The 24,490-nt window shown below is 36.9% G+C and overlaps 3 protein-coding genes across 3 annotated transcripts; 2 read left to right on the top strand and 1 right to left on the bottom strand.

The window, feature by feature from the left end:
- The first annotated feature begins 9,559 nt into the window (after window positions 1-9,559).
- On the top strand, window positions 9,560-11,100 carry LOC137743318 (uncharacterized). Its single transcript, XM_068483188.1, has 3 exons — window positions 9,560-10,320; window positions 10,416-10,588; window positions 10,689-11,100. The coding sequence occupies exons 1-3, from the start codon at window positions 9,694-9,696 to the stop codon at window positions 10,882-10,884; spliced, it is 996 nt and encodes a 331-aa protein (XP_068339289.1). The 5' UTR covers window positions 9,560-9,693; the 3' UTR covers window positions 10,885-11,100.
- A 1,563-nt stretch (window positions 11,101-12,663) lies between these two features.
- On the bottom strand, window positions 12,664-14,227 carry LOC137747810 (equilibrative nucleotide transporter 8-like). Its single transcript, XM_068487973.1, has 2 exons — window positions 13,648-14,227; window positions 12,664-13,485 (listed from the first exon to the last, which is right to left on the bottom strand). Exons 1-2 carry the CDS (start codon window positions 14,135-14,137, stop codon window positions 12,791-12,793), a joined length of 1,185 nt encoding a protein of 394 aa, XP_068344074.1. The 5' UTR covers window positions 14,138-14,227; the 3' UTR covers window positions 12,664-12,790.
- Window positions 14,228-17,052: 2,825 nt separating this feature from the next.
- Window positions 17,053-22,326, top strand: LOC137742482 (nuclear pore complex protein NUP1-like). Its single transcript, XM_068482397.1, has 8 exons — window positions 17,053-17,460; window positions 17,787-17,851; window positions 18,404-18,561; window positions 18,964-19,174; window positions 19,731-20,042; window positions 20,153-20,239; window positions 20,616-21,215; window positions 21,354-22,326. Exons 1-8 carry the CDS (start codon window positions 17,184-17,186, stop codon window positions 21,792-21,794), a joined length of 2,151 nt encoding a protein of 716 aa, XP_068338498.1. The 5' UTR covers window positions 17,053-17,183; the 3' UTR covers window positions 21,795-22,326.
- Window positions 22,327-24,490: the final 2,164 nt, after the last annotated feature.

Raw genomic sequence — 24,490 nt, 5'->3', positions numbered from 1 at the left:
CGGAAGTCAGCGAGAGAATAAGCTTGATCCTTTGGGCCGGGACACGTGTAGTTTTAATTGGAATAGTTCAACCCTGGCCCAACACAATCACAAGAAATTTTCCCCCTTCATTTTTGGTGCATTCGGGCTTCTTTGTTTGTGATACTACTTTTGTTATGGGAGAAGACACATATTCTACTTCTTAACTATTATACAAATTTTATAATCGAAATTGTTTAACTTTTTAATTTTGATTTAAGGATCATTCTTATAAATTTGAATCAGAGATCGTTTAGTCATCTAAATTTATAAAATAAATTAAGGGTATTAGCATCAAGTAATATATTCATAATGAACAGCCCAGACATATTTGAATGACTAAATGACATTCGATTTGAATAATTTTTGTGTAGGGATGATCTTGAAATGAAGATTATGAATTGAAAGATTCCGATTATGGAGTTTATAAGGAAAAGATACGTTATTCGCAAAATGTGAGATATGTGTAGTCCCCCCAATAGGAGAACACGAGTATTATTCTTACTTAGGTTAGTTCATACCATTTTTTTAGCGATATTTTAGTGCTTTTTAAAAAAAAAACAAATTCTAAGATAATTTAATTTAAATTCATCTGAACTATGAGGAGAAGATTCGAATGAACATCTCATATGCAAAGACAAATGCTTTTGACCAACTGAGCTATAAGGAAGAGAAATTTAAAATAATTTGGTGCGTAGGAGTAGAACATTATTTTAATCCAATCATATATATAATCAAGGGAGTTTTAACGAAAAGTCTACGGTACTGTTCACTTTAACGAAAAACCACATTTTTACACTAAAAAATCAATCCTGGTACTATTCACTTTACCCTTTATTTTGTCTTTATCATTAAAACTCGAAGTTTTCAAGTTCTTTTCATTAGTTTTCCTTATAATCAAGTGGGAAATCTAAAGCAATTTTTATTGTTATCATTCAAGCATGATGTTCCAATGGTTGCTAAACAATTAATATTTAATCAAGGATATGTCAGACATTTAAACTTGTAACATTGACATATTCATATGAGAATTTTTTTCATTATTGTGCAAATCTTATAAAGCAAACTATGATTTTAACATTATCTCATCACTTTGAAATGTAACAACAATCCCAGTTAAATCCAAAATATGTATGTGATATGATTGTAAGCCAACAAAAATATCATGAAGATAATGTAGGAATTTAGCAAAACAAAGATAATGAAGGATAAAAAATACCTTTTGTTATATTTATTGTTCGAAACCCTCCAGAACAAAAGATGACAAAAAAGAAAAAAGAAAAAAGGAAAAAAAAAAAAAAAAAAAAACTTTCTCTTGAAGCAAACCGTGTATGCATGACACCTGAAATCAGAAAGTACATGATCGTAATCATTTAAATTACAACCAGCCCTAAACAGACTTTAGAAATGAAAATGAGGTGGTTGCCACTTGGCAACATCCTCCCATTCTTATTGGAGGATGCAATGAGATGAAAGATACAGATTTCTCCCATAATCTACAACCTACAATCTTGACCTCTAGATATTGAACCAATAATCTATCCAAATGTTAATTCTCTTTTCCCACTCTACCTGAAGTATTGGCCTGAACATCAACACCTCTCATTTAGCATACGGACAATTTTCTCCTACTGGATAGCATATTTAGTTGTTGTGATCATAAATTTTGATAACAACTATATTGCAAAAGAATAAGCTTACACATAAGGTTACAATTTGATTTATACAGAAGTAGTTAATTACATTATTTGAAATGAGTCACCTTCGAATACCACTGATACTTTGGTTCCATTTGCCAAATAATGGTGTATTTATTTGACACAATTGAATGACTAAATGACATTCGATTTGAATAATTTTCCCCCTTCTTTTTTGGTGCATTCGGGCTTCTTTATTTGTGATACTACTTCTGTTCTTGGAGAAGATACATATTCTACTTCTTAACTATTATACAAATTTTATAATTGAAACTGTTTAACTTTTTAATCTTCATTTGAGGATCATTCTTATAAAAAATCATTCGAATCGGAAATCGTTTAATCATCTAAATTTACGAAATAAATTAAGGGTGTTAGCACCAAGTAACATATTCATAATGAACAGTCCATTTATTTGACACATTTGAATGACTAAATGACATTCGATTTGAATAATTTTTGCACAGGGATGATCTTGAAATGAAGATTAAGAATTGAAAGATTCCGATTATGGAGTTTATATAAGGAAAATATACGTTATTCGCAAAATGTGAGATATGTGTATTCCCCCAGTGGGAGAACACAAGTATTATTCTTACTTAGGTTAGTTCATACCATTTTTTTAGCGATATTTTAGTTTTTTTTTTTTTAACAAATGCTAAGATAATTTAATTTAAATTCATCTGAACTATGAGGAAAAGATTTGAATCAACACCTCAGATGCAAAAACAAATGCTTTTGACCAACTGAGTTATAAAGAAAAGAAATTTAAAATAATTTGGTGCGTAGGAGTAAAGCATTATTTTAATCTAATCATATATATAATCAAATGGGAAATCTAAAGCAATTTTTATTGTTATCACTCAAGCATGATGTTCCAGTGGTTGCTAAACAATTAATATTTAAGGATATATCAGACATTTAAACTTGTGACATTGACGTATTCATATGAGATATTTTTTCATTATTGTGCAAATCTTATAAAGCAAACTATGATGTTGACTTCATCTCATCACTTTGAAATGTAACAACAATCCCAGTTAAATCCAAAATATGCACGTGATATGATTGTAAGCCAACAAAAATAACATGAAGATAATGTAGGAATTTGGCAAAACAAAGATAATGAAGGATAAAATACTTTTTGTTCTCAAAATATTGGGTAAGCCTAGTGATAGATGGTGGATAAGGTAGGAGTTTGAAAGATTTATTGTTCGAAATCCTCCAGAATAAAAGATGATAAAAAAGAAAAAGAAAAAGAAGAAGGAAAAAAAAAAAAAAAAAACTTTCTCTTGAAGCAAACCGTGTATACATGACACCAGAAATTGGAAAGTACATGCTTGTAATCATTTAAATTACGACCAGCCCTAAACAGACTTTAGAAATGAGATGAAAGATATAGATATCTCCCATAGGGTGTTAGAGGATTATATTACGGCCTGAGTTTGATTTGGTTGTCTGCTTTCGATCTTGAGGTCTATATTTTGTAATCCCCATCACACAAATTAGATTTTAAAATTCACATCTCTGTCACTCTATTTTCTTCGCTTTATATCTCTTTCACTATACTTCTTAAAAATATGCTAATTAGATGTCTCTCTCTATCTCTTCCGTGGAATGATTAGGGATCATTTTGTTCATCATTCTACTTCCTAACTTATGCAAGTGGAGTCTTCTAACGTTTATTTGGTTTCCAATACCATGTTTGTGACAACCTACAATCTACAATCTCGACCTCTCGATATCAAATCAATAATCTATCCTAATGTTAATTCTCTTTTTCCACTGTACCTGAAGTATTGGTCCGAATGTTATTCGCAAAATGTGAGATATGTGTATTCCTCCAATGGGAGAACACAAGTATTCATTTGAACTATTAGGAGAAGATTCGAATCAACACCTCGGATGTAAAGACAAATACTTTTGACCAACTGAGCTATAAAGAAAAGATTTAAAATAATTTGGTGCGTTGGAGGAGAACATTATTTTAATCTAATCATACAAATAATCAAATGGGAAATCTAAAGCAATTTTTATTGTTATCACTCAAGCATGATGTTCCAATGGTTGCTAAACAATTAATATTTAAGGATATATCAGACATTTAAACTTGTAACATTGACATATTCATATGAGATTTTTTTTGGGAATATTCATATGAGATTGAAATACATTATCGTGCAAATGTTACAAAGCAAACTATGATTTTGACTTTATCTCATCACTTTGAAATGTAACGACAATCCCAGTTAAATCCAGAATATGTGTGTGATATGATTGTAAGCCGACAAAAATAACATGAAGATAATGTGGGAATTTAGCAAAACAAAGATAATGAAGGATAAAATACTTTTTTGTTCTAAAACTATTGGGGCTAGCCTGGTGACAGATGGTGGATAAGGTAGGAGTTTGATAGATTTATTGTTCGAAACCCTCCAGGAAAAAAAAAAAAAAAAAAAAAAAAAAAACCTTCTTTTAAAGCAGACCGTGTATGCATGACACCTGAAATCGGAGAGTACATGTTCGTAAACGCTTAAATTACAATCAGCCCTAAACAGACTTTAGAAATGAAAATGAGGTGGTTGCTCCTGCTATTCTTATTGGAGGATGCAATGAGATAAAAGATACAGATTTCTCCCATAGGAGTGTTAGAGGATTCTACGGCCTGAGTTTGATTTGGTTGTTTGCTTTCGATCTTGAGGTCTATATTTTGACTACCACCCATATGCATGTAATGCCCATCACATAAATTGGATCTTAAAATTCACATCTCTGTCATTTTATTTTCTTCACTTTATATTTCTTTCACTGTACTTTATAAAAATATGCTAATTAGATGTCTCTCTCTATCTCTTCTGTGGAATGGTTAGGGATCATTTTGTTCATCAGTCGACTTCCCAACTTATGCAAGTGGAGTCTTCTAACGTTTATTTGGTTTCCAATATCATGTTTGTGATAATCTACAACCTACAATCTCGACCTCTCGATATCAAACCAATAATCTATCCTAATGTTAATTCTCTTTTTCGACTCTACCTGAAGTATTGGCCCGAACATCTACACCTCTCATTTAGCATACGGACAATTTTCTCCTACTGGATAGCATATTTAGTTTTTGTGATCATAAATTTTGATAACAACTATATTGCAAAAGAATAAGCTTACACGTAAGATTACAATTTGATTTATACATAAGTAGTTAATTACATTATTTGAAATGAGAGTCACCTTCGAATACCACTGATACTTTGGTTCCATTTGCCAAATAATGGTGTAGGTGGGAGAAATGCAGACAGTGAGAATTAATTCCAAATCAAGCCCATATTTGAGAGTTAAAAGAACATTACCACTACTTCATACATCTTTACGCATAAAATACAGTTATTTTATTTGTATGTGATTTATCACGTGAATTTAAAAGTTAGTCCAAATTTACCTAAGAGAATTGTTCATAATAGTATCGCTCATAAGTGCGTGGGTGAATCCGAGTTCTTGAACTAGATAGGGCATCCCATACATCAATGGTTGATAGACACTACGTATAAGTGGGTAGAAGTGTGAGTGGGTTAAGAATAGGGATGGGCAAAATACTTACGATTATGAGTAACTGCGGTTACCCGGTTATTTAAAATTCACGGTTACGGTTATAGGTAACCGTTTAAACAAAAAACGGTTATGGGTATAACCGTTTACCTGTGAAATTTAAATAGGTGGTTATGGGTATTACCCGCGGTTATAAACGGGTACCCGTTTAACCACGTATTGGTTCAAATGAACATTTTACCCTTGCCTTCACTTGCTTATATCTCCTTCGTTATAATTTCGATTTGCGAACAGTTTTTGCCTACGCATTGGTGGGATCGAGCTCTAATATACTTAGTGTGATCCCGAAATATTACATGATTTGATAAAACTTAGAGGATCAGGTAGAAAACGAAATCCGATCATGGACATGCTGTTGAGAGTTGCTTCCAATGGAGTCAAATGACTTGTTCAGAACTTTACTTGAATAAGGGCATTAAACATGGTTATTATAATCCAGACTACACGCCAGGCCAATAGCATTGGATTTCTTACTAATTCACCTTTCTTAAGTAACTTGCAGCATACCCTACAAACTCACGACATTCCCATCTTATTCCAATAAGTTTTGAGGTATAATGTGCAAATTGTAGGGCACATATAATGTTCCCTTCAACTAACCTTCACAGGAAAGGGCAAATAAGTTTCGTAAGCTTAAGGGGAATGTTTCAGAAAAAAGAAAAAAAAAGAAAAAAAGAAAGTAACTTGCAGTAATTAATAAGATGCTTGAATTGCTTGGACCAAGTGTAAAGGTGGATGTAGTTGCAAATATCGTTCGCTCTATAATTTCAATTATTGCAGTGGTATGAGAACTTAAGAGATTGAAACACGGTAATGCATGTTAAATGTATTTATAAATGAGTAAAAAAAAAAAAACGTGTAGATGGGTAAAACAAGGGTAAATGGATAAAAATGGTCAACGTGTTAAAAACGGGTAAATAGGTAAATGATTAAATAAGTATGTGATTATGGATATGGGTAACCGTTTAGAAACGGTTAAGGGTATGTGTATAACCGTTTATGCAATTATCGAACGAATAAACAATTATGTGGTAATGACTTAAACGGTTATGGATAAATAATTGTTGTTACTTGCCCGCCATAGCTGTTGTTCATCCCTAATTAAGAGCGACGAGAACATCCCTATGGTGGTGGTTGTTGATTGATTATGCTGCTGAGATAACACAACAATTGACGATTGTGAATGTACAATTAAGTTCTACCCATTGATTATGCTGCTGAGGTAAGACAACAATTGATGATTGTGAATAAACAATTAAGTTCTGCCCATTATATATAATCAACGGTTGTGATAGCGTCATGCATGCAAACAACCCCCAGCACAGCGGCATGGGCAAGCATTGTGGAAAAGTCATATTTAACCTAATAATTTTGGACCACCGTTGATTCACATGACGTAAAAGACTTTGTAGTAACCAGCAAGGGCCGCACACTACACCCGACGTACATGTGTGCATGTACAACCAAGTCCTCTCCTCGCAAGACCGTCACTTTTCAAGTGGTGAAAACAAAAATTAAAACATTTTGCTAAAAATAAAATTCACATACATGTATATTGTTATAAGTAAGTTAGATTATTCTCAATAACAATCTTTGCATAAAGACGAAGCAAGAATATTTGTCAAAACACTCGGAATCAAAAACGAAATGACGAAAGAACAAGTACACCGGAGGCTGAAAAATATCTTCGTCATCTCCAAATGACAAATTTACCCTTGACAGGGCAAGTTGGCCGCACTCTCTGACAAACAAGGTTCTTCCATAGTTCCATGGGATAAACAAATCATGCAGGGGAGCTGAACAATCAGTAAGCCCTGCCTATGACGTCATGACCAGGCCTTCAACGGCACAGCTCTACCCTTGAACCCGATCGTGGGCCCGTGAGCTCCACCCAGGATGCAATACGGGGCCCAGCTAGAGCGAAGACTGGCCGCTAAATAGGTCCAGTGGAAAAATCATGCCATCCTTCGGCTAAACACACCCCCCCCGGCCCCCCCCCCTCCCCCACCCAAAAAAAAAAAGGTACATAATTTTAGGCAAAACAATAAGGGTTAGGGCATCCTGGATTAAATCCCAACAAAAAATAATCTAAAACAAAAAATAAGGCCAACTAGACTAATTTAATTGCCAACATATCGTTGAATCTTTGGGTATGGCGAGCACGAAAACACATCCAACACTAAAAGAACTTCAATTAAAGTATGATATGTATTAGGTTTCGTTTAAAGTTGTCTTTTTTCATGATCACAATGTGATTAGCCTATTATTTGGTGCTTCCCATTTTTTTTTTTTTTTTTTTGGTAGACATAGCCACATGAAGTTGTTTTGAACAAATTGTTAGATGAACCAACTTTTGATCTAAAAAGCAAATTATTAGGGTTTATTGATTGACTTCTCATTCTATTTTCTCAAGTTTTTAATCAATACAGGAGAGATGATTCAACTGCAGAATATCTTATAATCAAGGATGGTAGAATCATCAAATTATTCACTAAATAACGTGCTAGTGTACATGTCAGTATCTTCTTTGTTCGTAATTAATCAGATTTAAAGTATAAAGTTTAAATCAATTGGACATTGGCACATTATCTAATGAACAAATTTGACGTACTTAGTACTATTGTAAATATACTATTGGCTACCTTTTTGTCAAACGAGAACATACATGTGAAAGAGTTATTGTGTGGTACTATAATACATTCACATGTATAACTCATCTTAAGATGAATGAATATTTATTGATACTATAACTTAAAATAGGAAAGTATTAATAACTTCATCCACCATATCATAATACATGGACTAAGGACTCGTTTGTAATTGTTTTTTAAATGGCTGAAAATGCTTTTCATGAAAATATTTTGGGAATCAATATTTAGTAAAATGTAAGTGAATTATGGAAAAGTACTTAAGAGCTTCTTATAAAAAGCACATAACTGATGTTTTTTGCAAGAAACACTTTAAGTGCTTTTGTTTCATACACATTTTTTTTTTTAAAAACGTTTTCAGTTATTTAAAAGCACTTTCAAACAAATCCTAATTATATGCAGCTGCATTTAAGACTTTTATTAGCACACAATAGTTTTTGTGATTGTCATGAACAAGTTGAATAAGTAAAAAGGAAATGCATCGTCGAAACTCTCACGTTCACAACCCATTTTTTGCAAGCAGATTGATGATGTGCAAGAATAAATTGTTAGGTTTTGTTGATCTTTATTTCTCATTTGGTTATCCATCACCCCAAATGAAACTACTATTGGTGGTTGCGAGGAACAAAAGTATGCAGCTTTACTAATTTATGTATCTACTGATTTTAGCAATCTTATCTAAAATTAAGCTTGAAAAAATGTAGCAATTGCAGGCGCATACCAAATGGACTTTTCCTTTTTCCTTATTTATACTTACTTTGAATGGGTATGTAGCAATAGCCATTGTTATTGTTATTGTAGAGTATTAAGCGCAACTTTGCTCACCCTTAAATTGTCGTTAAATTAGTCTGATTTAATTAATTTAAGACATGAATCTTGAAATTTAAATTTATTTAACAGTAATTTATGAAAGGGTGCGCATCACCCTAACTTTAGGAGGTGAGAAAAAAGAGTATTGTCGGTCATGTGATGAATATTTTCCATTTCAAGTTATAGTATCAATATATATGTACTCATATCGTAACACGTGGACTGATTATATCGTGACTATATTTCTGTACTAGATGAACAAAATAAATAAGGAAAAAAGTTGATCAAGTGCAAGATACTTGGTTAGGTTTTTCTTGACTTCATCCCCTCATTGGTTGTCCTAACTCCTAACTTTTTACAATAAAAACAAATACGCAAGTTTCCTAATTCTTGTACCAACTGATTTTAGTAGTATTTCCCAAGATTAACCTTGACAAAATATAACAAATTGAGGTGCATTAGCATATGGAGAGGATCAAATTACACATTTTTAGGGTTTGCATGAGCTATTCTTGCGCTGAGGATCTGACCAAACAAATCAAAATTCCAAAAGCCTAAAATCCCTAAACAGCCCAGAAAGCAGAAGCACTTTTAGGCTTTTGCTTTTAACCAAACCATACTAACAAACGCGTCCTTACACTCCCTCGCACCATCTCACATCACTCCACTTGACACAGATACAATCAACGGCTGAGATCTCATCCGTAGCCCGCTCTTTCCTCTTCTATATATTATCTTCCCATTACTGTCTTCTTTCTCATCCTCACCTCTCGCCTGCAAAATTATCGAATTCCTTCACAAGCCCAGTTTCTCTTCCCCTCAAAGTTTTATTCTTTCGGTTCGAATACTCGAATTTTAAAGTCTTTTAGGAGTCTGAGGTTTGGGTTTTTCTCAGACGCAGATTTTAACAAGAAAATATGCTTCTACGTAGCTCATCGACGCCGGTGCCCAACTCATGGCTGCAGTATTCCAAAGATTCAACATTTTTCGATCAGCAACCGGAAATGGTGCAGCAAATCCAGAGAACTCGCTCCGTTACCCTCTCGGCGTCGTCGCGGTCGCCCCTTTCGCTGTCGCCGATCAGCGACTCGGGTAGGAGGTTGACCCGGGCGGTCTCCGAGGACGATCTCAGAGATTTCATGGTGGCGCCGCCGAAAAGAAAGTCCTTCAGCATCCCGATGGATGGGTTTGAGGAGAGAGAGGAGCAAAACGAGATAAAAATGGAGATGGGTTTTTCTGCCTCTGGGTTGGGCAGAACGGCCTCCTTGGGATTGGCGGAGTTGGAGAGGTGTGAGGCCGGGTTGAGGGAGGACAGGAGGTTGCTGAGCGATTTGGAAGGGGGCGGCGTTGGTGGAGGAGGCGGCAAGATCTGCGGTGGTAATGGCGGAGGGAGTGGTGAATCGGACGACGGAGATGATGAGGGCAATGGATTTTGGGAATCGAATCAAGGCGGTGCGAGCACCGATTTGTACTACCAGAAAATTATTGACGCTAATCCTGGAAATCCCATGCTCCTTGGCAATTATGCTCGCTTTTTGAAAGAGGTATCCAAATTCGTACCAAAATCTTTAAATGTAAAGACAAAAGATTGAATCTTTATTGAAGCTAATGATATTTTGTGATGGGAAAATTTTTACAGGTTCAAGAGGATTTCGGAAAAGCCGAAGAGTACTGCGGGAGAGCAATTCTGGCGTGCCCGAATGACGGAACTGTTCTGTCAATGTTTGCGGATTTGGTATGGCAGATTCACAAGGATGGTCCAAGAGCTCAGTCTTACTTTGACCAAGCTGTTCAAGCTGCCCCCGATGATAGGTAATTCGCCGGAGATATTGTATCTAAATGTGTCGATAACATGTTGGTACGTTTTGTGGATCAATTGTTCTGACTGTGTTTTGTGGATTTGATGGTGCAGTTATGTTCTAGCATCATATGCCAAATTTCTCTGGGACTCCGAGGAGGAAGACGAAGAGGAGGACGAGGAGGAGGAGGAGGACGAGGAGGAGGACGAGGAGGAGAATCTGAAAGAAGGGGGGAATAACAGAGCGTCGCCAACCAATTTGTTTCCTGGAATTCCTCCTTCACCACCTCCATTAGCTGCTGCTGCATAGTTATATATAGAGAGATATATGTATCTATATGTTCAGAGGCTGACCTTTCTGTTTATATTTTTAAACTTTTGAAACCTTTTTTTAGTGATCCTTTGGCTGCAGCTGGGGGTGAGAAATTGGGTTGTGTTAACTGACGGCTCTGTTTTTGTTTTCAAGATATTTTTCTAGTCATATCTATGTAAAAGAAATGTAACAAAAATAAGTGACGAAATGGAGTTTTTTGAAGGCATAACTCTCTCTCTCTCTCTCTGCAACACTGCAACATTCCTTAATCTGGATTTTCGGTTTGATTCGGAACCCTCTTAAGCTTGAAGGAGACGCTCGAATCGACTTCATGCACGAACGGTGGAAAGATTAGATATTGAGTGCTGAGGATACTGTCTAATTTGTTAATAATAACACAAATCAAGTTCTTAATCCAACCCTAAAAATGGAAAATGCCTACTGTCCTTCCGTCATTTTTGAAGGATATAAAATCCAGAGTTATGGCCATGTCTCCCTGCCCCCAAACGGAACAAAAGGGTCTCCTCTCGAACAAGAGCCATGTCTGGACCTCTATCTCCTAAACCCTTATACGGAGGAGTTGCAGGCTGCTGAGGCAATCCACCAGGCGCCCATGCTGGTGGAGCTTCTTCCTTCTAAGCACAATAGATTTAGAATTTGAGGAAGTCGATGAAGTCCTGGAGTAGGATCCACAAGAACACCATGGAGTGGAGAAAGATGGAAGGCCTGTGTATATTGAGAGACTAGGGAAAGTAGATCCCACAAAGCTGATGCAAGTTACACCCGTGGACAGATACATAAAATACCATGTCCAGGAATTCGAAAGAACATTTGATGATGGAGGACAAAAATTAGATTATTTCACATGCACTAAAATTAAAAGAAGGAAGTGGCGAGTAATCGAGAAAAGTGATTGGAGAACTGGCGTGTTAATAGATTATTTGCTGCTGCCATATTCCGAAAGTTGATGCTTTGGATTTTTTGTATCGTTCGGATTGACTGCAACTTTGGTTTGGTATCTCGGTGATGAACCAAAGTTGTAATCCTTGTACGCTTGTGCTGCCAAACCAAAGTCGCGTCAATCCGGACGATACTTGTGAGTTGCCGGAGTTTTTAGGAGGGACCTGTACTTGTGCTGATCAGGGAGGCTGTATGGCTTCGGATAAGGGACTGTGGAAGGACCTGGAGATATTGAAGACGGTTAAAAGGGTGATGAGGAAACTTGGAACTTAAGTCCGAAGAGAAGGGATGTGATAACGCTCCAATGGACCATATCAAGCACAACCACCTTCATCCGACCATATCCATTATCATGGCTAAGTCTAACGCAGCAGATGGTTTTGCTGAGCATGATGCCTGCAAAACTTCAGCTCCTGGGTTTTGAGTGTGCTATGACATTGGTTATGTACGGGGATTGGTAACATGCCAAGACGCTCACTGATTTCACCTTCTACTCCAGTGCCGTCTACTGATGATGCAGCGCGCAAAAGCCAGGCGCCTTTACAGCCTGCGTTAGCCTTTTAGCAGATCTTGTCAAGAAGTAGAAGAAGCAGAAGGGATGAAACAGTATAAATTTTCCTGTTTTCCCGTTTACCACATGTATGTAACAGTACAAATTTAACTTCATTGATAGGACTAAATAAATTTGTCGTAAAATTTCTTGTATTTTACTTAACAGATATAGTTTTGATCGAGTTGAATTATCAAAATTTTGAGTTAGTTGAATTCATTTGTGTGAAGTAAATAAATCTTGGAAGGTGGCAGAGGCAAGTTTTCGATTCATTTGAGCAGAACTACTGAACTGCACACCAGGGCTAAGTCAAAGGACTACGAAAACACTTGATACAAAGTCACGACTTACATATCCATTGACAGGGTTCTTAGCATTTCTAACAATGGAACCTCATAAAATCCAGAACCACCCAAGAACCGAACCGCTAACCAAGCCAACTCCAAGGAACACCACCATTACAATTGCAGACAGCTCTGCTTCTGAAACCGGAACAGTTTTCGGAACTATCATCATGAGAACACTTGTCAGATAACCATTTGTCAGTCCAAGCATAAATGTGAGAGCCACCATTGGAGTTTCAGCTTTCAGCCATGGAGGTCCATGGAGGCAAGCAGTGAAGATTGGATAGAATAGGAGCCTTGTAATGCAAGCCAATGTTGCCCTTTTAGTACTTTTTAGAAGATAAACTGCAGTCAACGATTTTCCCACTAAATCTGCAACATTGTACACTGTGATCAGCAAAATAGGATACCAATCTTGAAGAAGCTTGGATTCGAGACTTTCGGCGATAAATCCAGGGAAAATCGACAGAGTCACTGTATACGTTACGAAAATCCCAAAAGCTGGCATGGGGACTTTACGTGCTACGTCCCAAAATTTTGGTCTTGCGCAAAAGGGTTCGTCTTGAGCAAGCCTGCAGTGTTCCTGTACGACTGTCAGCCTGTATAACAAGTTGCAGGCAAGGATGCAGCACAGGAGGAATATGGTGCTGATGATGAAGTACAAATTCGCGCTTGTTTGTAGTCCTTTCGGGGTTTGTGGAAGCATTGCTTTGGTTGAAATCCTCAGCAGAGAAATTATCACACCTGCCAAATGTACAATTAGAAGTGAGGTTTTCTCAAGGCATCCTGTTTTTATACGTTATGCATTTAAGAAAGCACGATGTTCTGCACGGATCAGAACAATGTTGGATTGGAAAAGTAAAGCATGAAGGTGTAACTTTGTGTACATAGCTTATAGCTAGTTACCTGAAGAAGCAGTTCCTGCAAAAACAGCTTGCATGTATTTTTTCGGAAGCTTGCCGGCGGATCCCATCAAGCTTCCTCCTACCAAGCCATCGGCTATGCCACAAACTACAACTGATGCAACTGTCACACCATAATCCGCATTAGCTCTCCCGCTCGAAAGCCAGCCCGTAACTGGGGCTACCATTAACGATAGAATAAACAGAGAAAATCCCAAGTTGAGTCTCAGCCGAGGACTCATCTTCTCCCACCAGTTACTCCAGCTCATCATCACGAGCAATACGAGCAACGAAGAGCTCATATAGGCCACAGAGAAGACCTTCTCAACATGTTTGGTCGGATAGAGACGTCCAAAGTAATCAACGGCGGTTATGAATGCATTCCAAGGTAGCAAACTGCCTGCTCCCAGCAAGAAATGAATAATGTAAGCAATCTTGTACGCATCTCTTGGCTCAGCTTTATATTCAACACTAACCTTCACTCCACCTTCCATTTTCTGAGCTCTGAATCGCCTATTGGCGTAGGTCGGACTTATTAAGGCACCATTTCAAAGCGCGATTGAACATCGCGATTTGACAAGGTTGGAATCTCCAAAGCTTGATAGGTCCTAGCTGTGGCTAAACCGAACCAGTTAGAATGCTTTGAGAGAGATAAACACATGGTCGTGTTCTCATTTTTTGCCTGTTGGGCCATCTGGCAGCTCGAGCTACGTGCTTTCCTTGACTCATGGATTTGATTGATGGATCTGGAAGCAGCATCAATGTGGCTATCTCATTCATGTAGTAAAAAAATTAATGCTGAGTAGGGACAGCAATGGATGGGTGGTAATATTTGGGTGATTAAAAACAAAGACACTGAAGCTTTCCCAGAAATTATGTTCCTCCCCCTTGATATTTTCTGATTTTTACAACTACAACAACAACAACCAAACCTTAATTCACTAGGTGAGGTCGGCTGTATGAATTTTAGAGCGCCACTGCACTCAGTTTTGTGCCAAGTCTTCTGTTAGCTCCAAGTGAGAATATAATCAAAAGATATAATTAGTGTGGGAATATAATCACAAAATATAATCATGGGTTTAGTTATACTGTTTAGGGTTCAAAAAGGCCCTCATTGACCATGAAACACTGATAATTATCACCTATTTGAGTCTTATCATTGCTTTCTAAAGTAGCCTAAAAAGGAAATTCATTGAAGGAGAACCAAAACCTGTTTCTATCAAGAGATTTAAGCATGATCAATTGATCGATCGATGTTAAATGTGAAGCCGAAGAAGGGCCTGTATGCGTGTCCTTGGTGTCACATTGTTGATTTGGATTAGCCACCAACGAATTTGATTCTGTTCTTCTATACTGTCAGGGATTCATTTTCATTGGTGAAGCAAAATCGATCATCTTTTGGGTTCCACTACCAGTTGCTGTGATTCTAGATGCTTCTGTACAGAAAGTGGCAGAGTCAGAACATAAGTACTACTCAAAAATTACCATTCATCCCACACTTACATATGCACTCGTACGATTTGACGCAGCAAAGGCAACTAGTTCAGCCTCTCAGAAGAACTGTGGCAAACAAAGTTTGTATTGTATTATACCAAGCTGCTAAATAGTTTGCATAAACTCAGCCCAACTAGGCTTGTCTGAGACTGTTTGTGGAAGGGCTAGCTAGGACTGGTTTCTGAAAGCCTAAAACGCTCATGACTATGTCTGGAAGAAATTTTTTAATATACTTCAGAAAACGATCACACTTTTAATAGCAATTTTGACGTGTTTCAAAAAAAAAAAACTAGTTCTAGTAAAAAAGCTTATTAGCGTAAGTGTTTCTTATGGAATTAATAACAAATGAGCCCTCATTGAATATCCCATCATGAGTCTTTCCACTAACGGTAAAATTCGGTAAACATGAGTGTCTAGTTCTAAATGGGTACCTAATGACCATCCTTTTCAGGCCATCTCCAATAGAGAGGGATAAAAGTTCAAAAGTCGAAAATGATCTGATTTGCTCAAAAAATTCATGTTCAATAAATGGCAAGACTGTAATTCTATGAAGCCCACTATGACATTATTTGGCCAAAGGGGCATTATGCTGGCCAAGTGTAGCCCCTTCTTAGCCCTTTTTTTGAGGATCGACTTCTCTGTTGTAATAATTGATTCAAATTCAACACTTAAATTTGAAAACATACAACGGTAGTTTAATTAAATTAACGACTAAATTTAAAGTATAAGTTTAAAACTAATAAATTATTGAAAAACTATGTTTAGTCTATTCGATTAAATATAGTATACAAATATAACTTGATACTGGTTATTTAAAAATAATTCTTTGCAAGACTGTAATTCTAGATAAAGCTGTTTTCAATCCTTTTAATTGAAGAAGACGTAAAGTCTTGAATTACGGCTCCAATTAGAATAAAGGTGTACTATACACAGGAACCACATGCAACATTTGATGCCAGATAATAAGAAAGATGCTCTGCTAAAAGTACAACCATGATTAGGGTTTTGTGTTGTGTTTGGCAAGTATGCACTTCACTTTGCTTGGTAATGCACACACACACTTGACCAGATGTTGACTTTGAGTTCAAGATTTTTCTCTATTTCCAGAAAGTGAGAGGGCGTTGTGGTGTACCATTAAAGAGTAAAAGGCCATTGAGATTGAGTTTTTGGCATCGGATTTGTAGGAGATAAATGAGATTGGTCTTTTGGTCGCCACAATCAACCTAATGTTAGACATATCGTTGAGATGGATTAACAATTAAATTAAGTTTCGCCGTGGATTACTTGAGTTGGAGAATAACTTCTATTTTTATAGCCCGAGCATGTCATTACTAAACGGAAGCGAAGCATATTCATTGTGTCGCCTCACTATGTCGTCTTGTATTAATAATATACTACTAAACGGAGAAAGACTTAAATATGACGGTGTCCGGTTATCACAAGTGTCCCAAACTATCATTCTTCTTGAATTGTGATATGGATAGACATGAATACATGACTTGTAATGTGAATAGACATGAACACATATACAAGCTGGACTGTTATACTCAAGCGAGTAACAATATTGTGAGTAACTGAAGGGGTGTGATATCTACATACATTTTTTTACTTCTCACACACCCTTTTAATTTTCGGCCATTGGATCAGATGAATTGAAGAAGATCAAAGGCCAGAAATTAACAAACGATGTGTGAGAAATAAAAAAAGGTGTATAAATAGCACACCCCTAACTGAAACTGAGGTTGAATTGAACTCCAAGTAACTGGATTTACTTGGTTTGATTAAGAATAGTTGATCCAGTTCTCATTCCTTCTCTAATCTTCAAATAAGAAAACATGTGATATTAGATCTTCACATAATAAAAACATCACAGTCTCAATAAAATCCCAACCCCCCTAACATATTATTGAAAAAAAAAAAAAAAAAAAAAAAATAAGAAACGAAGTTTCCAAGTTTCCGCTTCTCATCAGAGAGTCCACGTCGGATCCACCACAAAGTCAGTGGAAAGCACACAGAGGAGCAAGCGAGAGAGTGAGAGAGAGACCCATGGAGACCGGCGGCGAAACGGCGCGTTCCTCAGGGCTCTACGGAGAGAGAGGGGCAGGAGGGAAGCTGAGGAAGCCGCCGTCTCGAAAGCCGAGTACGACGCCATATTCCCGTCCGCCTTCGAACGAAGCCGCGCGGGGACAGCGGCGGTGGCTGTCGGGTATTGTCGATCCGGCGTATCGGCTGATATCTGGAGGCGCCACTCGGCTCTTCCCCACCTTCTTCTCCAAATTGAATTCCGTCAATGCCCTTCCCTCGCCCAATGACCAAAGTCACGGTCAGCCCCAATTTTCTCTCCGTTAGGGTTTTGAACTTTGTTCTTCCTAATGTTTTTTTATTTTTATTTTTAAATTATTTGTATTTGTGAGTTTATGGGTATTTTATTAAATTAAGTTTATTACTTTATACTTGGACTGATTAAATTGGGTTTGTGTGCTTTGCTTAATTGATTGGATTACTCCTTAATTCGATTATTGTTGGTTTCGGCGAAATTAGTTGGATTGAGTAGTTACTTTGAGTTGTTTTTCAATACCCTTTTACTGATTACCGTGAACATTGTGGATTGTTCTTTGGATTTTAACTCAATGAGTTGCTCTGATGCAGATGAGCAGCACACGGAGTCGGAACAAAATGCTATTGGCGATCGTGAGGACAATGCCGATGTAAATGTGAGGCTTCAGTCATTTGAGATCAATTCAAAGTACCACATGGGGTTGTATTTTGTGGATATGTATCAACATCAGTTCCTGCTGTTTCTCAAGTCACATTGCGCTTTAGTTTCGGTCATTAGTATAGCTGTTGTAATTTTTTTGGGTTGCACATACGGACAGTGTTTTTGCTCTTCAAACCGTAAACTTATGTTCTAGCATGTTGTTCCATTCATGTTCATATACCTGATTCTTTCGTGCAAAATTTTATTTATGTGATTCATGTTTGGATGACATTAAGAATTATTCAGAATTCAGAGTCGTTAAATTTTCCTCTTTTCTGTTATGTGGTGATAGGTATAAGAAGCATATTCTCATTGTTTTTTCTTCCTGTAGTGTATATCAAGAAGCATTTAGTTAGATTATCTTCTGATTGCTGTAGAGATACCCAGTTTTTTGTGTGGTCTTCTCTACAACTACGGATAGGGATAGCTATGTCTTTAATTGTATATGATTTGCCCAGAGTAAAATCATTTCTCATATTCAATTCTTCTTTGGCGTTTATCTTTGCAGAATGGGATCTCCAGAACAACTGAAATAGTAGGCCCCTGCAAAAAAGCAGATAGATTAATAAGTGGTTCGGATTTTGAAGGGAATAAGAAGACTGACCAGTCTGATGATATTGGACTTTCTGAAATTGAGCAGTTATTGAAGGGGAAAAAGTTTTCTAGGCAAGTTATGCATGTGATGTATTTATTCCATTTATGATTATAGTTATGCATAAGACATTGATTTTCTAATAGTTTGCCAGTAAGATGCTAATGAGTCATAATGGTGGAGCTTGTTTAGATGAGTGTTTAACATGATTAAAGTAATTTGTTATAAAAAAAAATGTAAATAAAGTAGTTCTTTCCTACATAGATTGCGTTAATGAAGATTTAAGAAACCTGTTTCTGATATCAAAACAGTTTCCACCATTATATAGTGACATAGAAATTCAAGTTTCTCTTCCATTAAAAATCGGGTTGCAATTTCATTCACTGCGGGCACTCATGCATGCAGTCATGGTCTTGAAATGCATTGTCTTTCCAGTCTTTTCTTTCCCTCTCGAAGCTCATTTTATTTTTCTCCAGGGATGAAATCAATCACTTGATGGAAATTATACAGTCGAGGGCTGTTGAACCTCCTACTGTGGATCACAAAAAGAAAAACCAAAGCTTTAGTGCTGCTGAAAAAGCCAAGTGGCCTTTAATTACAAATGATATTCCAAAGTCATCTGAAGAAAAGCAGGAAGACTTGAATAAAGCTATTTGGCCGACCTCAACCCCTCTACCGCAGTCAGCTGTGAGTGTCACTGTCAACTTGCTTTGTTTATTCAATGTCATCAGGCAGAATCAATTTTCGTTACATATTTAAGTTTATGTGAAATTGTTAATTTGCGCATTTGTCCTCCACAAGAAATGTTTGTTCATACGTACTCAGTCCGCTTGATCTCTGTCATTTCAACGATCACTACCAATATTGGTGGATGAAATTTTAGGAGAGATTAAAAGATTATTCAATGGATAATTGCATGTCCTTTTGAGTGGTCTAATGTAGTTTCTGTTGTTCAATGATTTGCCCAAACTGTTTTTATTCTGTTTAAGTCTGCATATCTGTGAAAAATAAGTTTTTTATTTTTTTATTTTTTTTTTATTTTTTTTATTATTTCTAATGAAAAGAAAAAACTAAGTGTCTAATAGAACTTACCAACATATTTTTGTAGATAAGTATTAACTTCTTAAATAGCCGAATTGTGAAAACACCTTCCATGTACATTGATTTTTTTTTTTTTTTTAATATTTTTGTTTCACTTGGTATATATTCTTAGAGGAATTTATTATTTCCCTTAAAATTGCAGATACAAGATCAGGTTGGTGCTTCACCTGTTGAAATTGCAAGAGCATTTATGGGAAGCAGAAATTCAGAAATTGATCCTTCGTCTAAGAATGCAATGTCAAAAGATGAAAGGGCCACACTGCATGGAGATGAGTTCTCTTCAAAACCATTTCTTCCAGCACCTTCTTATAAGCCATCGGCATGCTGGCCTGGTTCTATGGTACAGGATCAGCGTGATTATTCAACCCCACAGACTGAAAGAGGCAGATTTGGCCTTCATAATCTTCCTCGAACTCCTTATTCTAGAACTATCTTTTCAAAATCCAAATCCAAGGTATGTCAAAGGTCTTGATACTTGTTTTGGTTTCAAACATTTTGATTTTAGTAGTCATGCTTCATGCTTCATGCTTCAGATGGTAATTGTTCTTTATTGCATGTCATCAGCTAACTCAATTACAAGGTGGTAATGACAGAACCCCAAGAACGTTGTCTACTCCATTGAAACAATCGCAGACTCCTATATGTGGGCAGGTAAATTTACATATCAGTGATCATTGCCAATGGTTAATTTACAAGTATTGTGGATTACTTTATCAGATTAGGAAATTGAGTTCAAGTTAGTTTTTGGAATCTCAGAACGTGTTTGTTAGTTGCTGGTGCACGCGTGCAAATATGAATCTTTCAATATCTAGCTTACATTTATAGCCAAGTTTATAATGTCTATTCTTGCTTTTATAATTAAAAAAATGAATGCATAATAAATACTTAAATACATAATCTCCAAAAGGATGAATCACAGATTTTAGCATCACTATGTAGTTTTACATGATAATTGACATTCTTATAATCATGTTTTTGGCTCCCGACTTGATTGTTTGTGTCTTTGTGTTTCAATGCATTGGTGAAGCCAAGGGGTGATAGATTGGATGGTGGCTATGGATCAGCTGGACCAGTTCGCAGGTTACGACATAAATCTGCTGCACAAAGTCCTGCCACAGGGTCTCTGTATGTTCACTCCTCTCCATTTGGGCCTTCACGGGTGGTGAACTCCAGTGCTACCAAAGGCTTCTTGCCTGCTGCCAAGAATTTTGAACTTGGAGGATTAAGTGGCAACTCCCAAATCCAATCATCAGACAGGAAGTCTTCCAGCTTTGGTGTGCCAACTGTTCATCCACAGTCTAGCCTGAATGCTAGGACAATCTTGGAGCACATTGATAGAAACCCATCCACTCCGAAAGATAAGTCAGAAGAGTTAAAGCTAGCCTTTGCATGGAAGAAAACCCCGTCTTCTGGTGTTTCTTCAGTCATCCAGAATGGGCATGATAGCTTACCACTTGGAGGGTTCAATTCTCGTAAGCTCATAATTCATGATTACCAGAAAAATTCTGCTCATGAGAATGCTGACAAGGGGAATTCTCTGTTTAAGATTCCACCTGTGGAGAACACTGTAAAAGCCACCACTGTTGCAAACAATATCCCCGCTGGTGATGGGAGGGTGGAAGATCTTTAAGCAAGAGTACAGATGAGGTGTTTATTTCTTACATTGCTTTTTGCTACTGCACCCATTGTCTGAAACGCAATATTGCCTTATGGTGATAGAGCTATACGATCATACCGAAATAGAGCTAACTTAACTAATTTGCAGGATTTTCCGAAGATTGCTCCAAATGTCGTTGGCTCTGGGGTGCTAAATCAGCAAAACAAGCCTGCATTTCAATCTTTACAGGCTAAACGCGCGTTTCCTTCAATCTCTGTTGACAAGCCTGAATCAAAATGGGCCCTTTCTTCTGGTAGTAGCTCTGGCTTCACTTTCCCTGTCTCTACATCGTCTGCAGTGTTTTCTGAACTACCGACACCATCCTTTATGCCATCTTCCCTGGCAAGCAGTCAGCATCAGCCAAAAGAAGAAGGAGATGCTGTTCCTACTTACGATTTTGGATCCAAGAAGTCCGATCCCCTTGTGTTTGCATTCCCTTCAACAAGTGCAGAAGTTCAGAACGATGCTTCAGATATCAAGTTCAGTTTTGGATCAGATGAGCCAAAGTTGTCTTTCGGTTCAATAGGCAAAGATGCCATCTGCTATTAACTAACAGGAAGACGTATTAGCACTTCTTTTCGAGTATAGGTTTAAGATTTTCGCAAGGGTTGTCCACGGTGTACTTCAACCCATGCCTCATTGTGCACCTTGGAATTGGGTGAAAGCAGGACAAGTAGTATAGCAAGTTTGCATTTCCCTTGCTCAAATAGTCCAATCGTGAATGAATCGGTGGATTCTGGCTAGGTCTCCTTGGTTATTCATACCCCTACATGTTTAGTACCTTGTATTAACATGAACATGTGATGTGAGAGGTAATTATATAGAGACATACGACCGGTTATGTGTTAGAATCTCTCTGGCAGGAGTGTTGAATAATATTTTGAATTCCAGGATTCCTACTATAAATTTATGTGTAGTTTATGTTAACTTTTACGCGGTTTAGATTAGATTTCCTTAAACTCTGTCGAGCGTGTGTATCTGGTCGTTAAATTCAGCAATATGCTATACATTTGTGTGCTCTAGAGTTTTTGAACCAGCAGCAGTGTAAAATGTAATGCGCTTCAAATGGTCCTGCGCTTCGTCGCTCATCCATGTTTTTATAATTCTGAGTGCTGTTTGGTGCATTTTGAGGCCATGTGAGGTCCTCTTTAATACGAGTCTCCGAATTATTTTTAACGGTAGATTAACTTACAAGTTTAAAATGTTTCTCTTATACTTAATCGAAATCCTAATCTACAAAATAAAAAAATAAAAAAAACCAAGTAAAAAAAAAGAAGCAGCAGTGTTCGAATGTGAAATCCCTTCGAGAGGCAGAGCTGCTTCTACAGGCAAAAGCTTTTCCGTTGCGATTCAAAATTCAAGCATCTCTCATCCCAGCAGAGCTAAATCATATGAAGGCTTTCGTACATGTTTTCCAGGATTGTTTTATTGATCCTGTTTAACATCTTCAATTGAATGTAAGCAATATTTCTGTAAGCATGAAAAATATTTGGTTATCTCAAAGCATTTGTTACTCATTTGCTTCTCAATCCTACAAAATTAGATGGAGAAGATGGAAGAACTATTTTTGAAGGCGTGAAACCCTGGTGGAACTGTGGAACACAATTACCTCTCTCCCGTTGGAGTTGATTTCACTTCTTTTTTTTTCCTTAAACAATCAATATTAAGGGGAGGGGGTGAGCTTAGCCTCACAATGGACTAGCAATAATGTGGTTCAAATTCGCTTTTGGCAAGAATTGAACCTAAAACCTTTCACTTACCAATGAAGATGAATACCACTAGACCGTACGTAGTACTAAGTAAATTTACTGTTAGATTAATCTGAGAGCTCCTATTAAAGATGACCTCACATGTTCTCAAAATGATGATCTTAGGTGAGCAGCACTGTTCTAATTTTATGATATGATTGCACAATCAACATGCATACATGGTAGTTGAATTGAAGCACTCATGACTCACAACTGTGTGTATGTTACCTAAATACAAAGATAAATTATGCTAGCATCACTCGGCTCGTGAGTGACTATGGGTAGTTGATACGTTCAGCACGGTATTTTAAAAATTCCTGCTTAGGCAATAGGTGGCCGGCCATCATCATGATTAATTCAAAGACATTTAAAAATTAAGAAAGGGCGTCCAGACTCGCTTAGATACCCGCCTAAAGCGCAACTCTCATTTAGACATAAAATTTATAATTTTCATTTTGCATTTTATTTTTTCAAGACTTGTTAAATATTTGGATGAACACTCATTATAATAAATTTAAACTAAATTTGTTATATATAAATTAATTTCTATTCACATTGAAAATATACATAACTGTATTGTGATATAAATTGCAAAATATAATGATATAGATTTTAAAGTATTAGAATATACTAAAAATATGAGGAACAATCATATCTTCACCTAAACGCCTAGGCACTAGACCTCTGTCTGCTGCCCGACTAAATGGCTTTTAGAATCTTGGTTGAGAGAGAGAGCCACTAACATCAATTGCTTATAATCACTTGCATACTTGTGGATGACTAAGGCCTGGTTTGGTACTGAGGTGATTCTGAAAAGAGCTGGTATCAAAAAAAGTTGGGAGCTATTTTTGTGTTTAGTAAACATTCAGCTTTAGTTTTTTTTTCACAGTTTTGGGTGAAAAAAAGCCAAAAACAAGAAGCTACAAAACCCAGCTTTGAAAAACTGGCTTTTTTCACATCTGTTTTACATAAAAGTTTACCAAACACTATAATACTACTTTTTTTTTTTTCAAAAGCACTTTTACAAAAAAGTTTATCAAACACTCTGCTTCTTTATTTCACAGCACAGCAGAAATAATTTTTTTTCAAAACACAGCAATACCAAATCAGTCCTAATGCTTGTGAATGACTGTGGTCCGATGATGCAGTCAGGAACTTGCCCTTCATCAACGACCCACATCCACTCTCGCACGTGTGGACAAGTGATGCTATGCTTTCTGACAGACTTACGTGTCACAGTTTTTTACCACACACATTGGACTGTTGCGAGATGGAGAACTTGTTGTAAACGAACAAATGCATTTCCAGACACAGAACATGATGCCATAGGAATCACATCTTGCCTCCATTTTTTGTATTGAAGAAACTTTAGTCGTAGTTAGACTTCTCTCCTCTCTCTAATCTTTTCAGCTTACTAGCCAGTCACTCACTCTCTGGGGCCCACCTTCGTGGTATTCAAACTTCATTGAGGACACCCGCATTCCAAACAGGAGAGTG

The sequence above is a fragment of the Pyrus communis genome, chromosome 1 (genome assembly GCF_963583255.1).
Source record: "Pyrus communis chromosome 1, drPyrComm1.1, whole genome shotgun sequence".
NCBI classification, from domain to species: Eukaryota; Viridiplantae; Streptophyta; class Magnoliopsida; order Rosales; family Rosaceae; genus Pyrus; species Pyrus communis.
The sequence above is the reverse complement of the archived record's forward strand: the minus strand, read 5'-3'. Positions and strand labels throughout refer to the sequence as shown.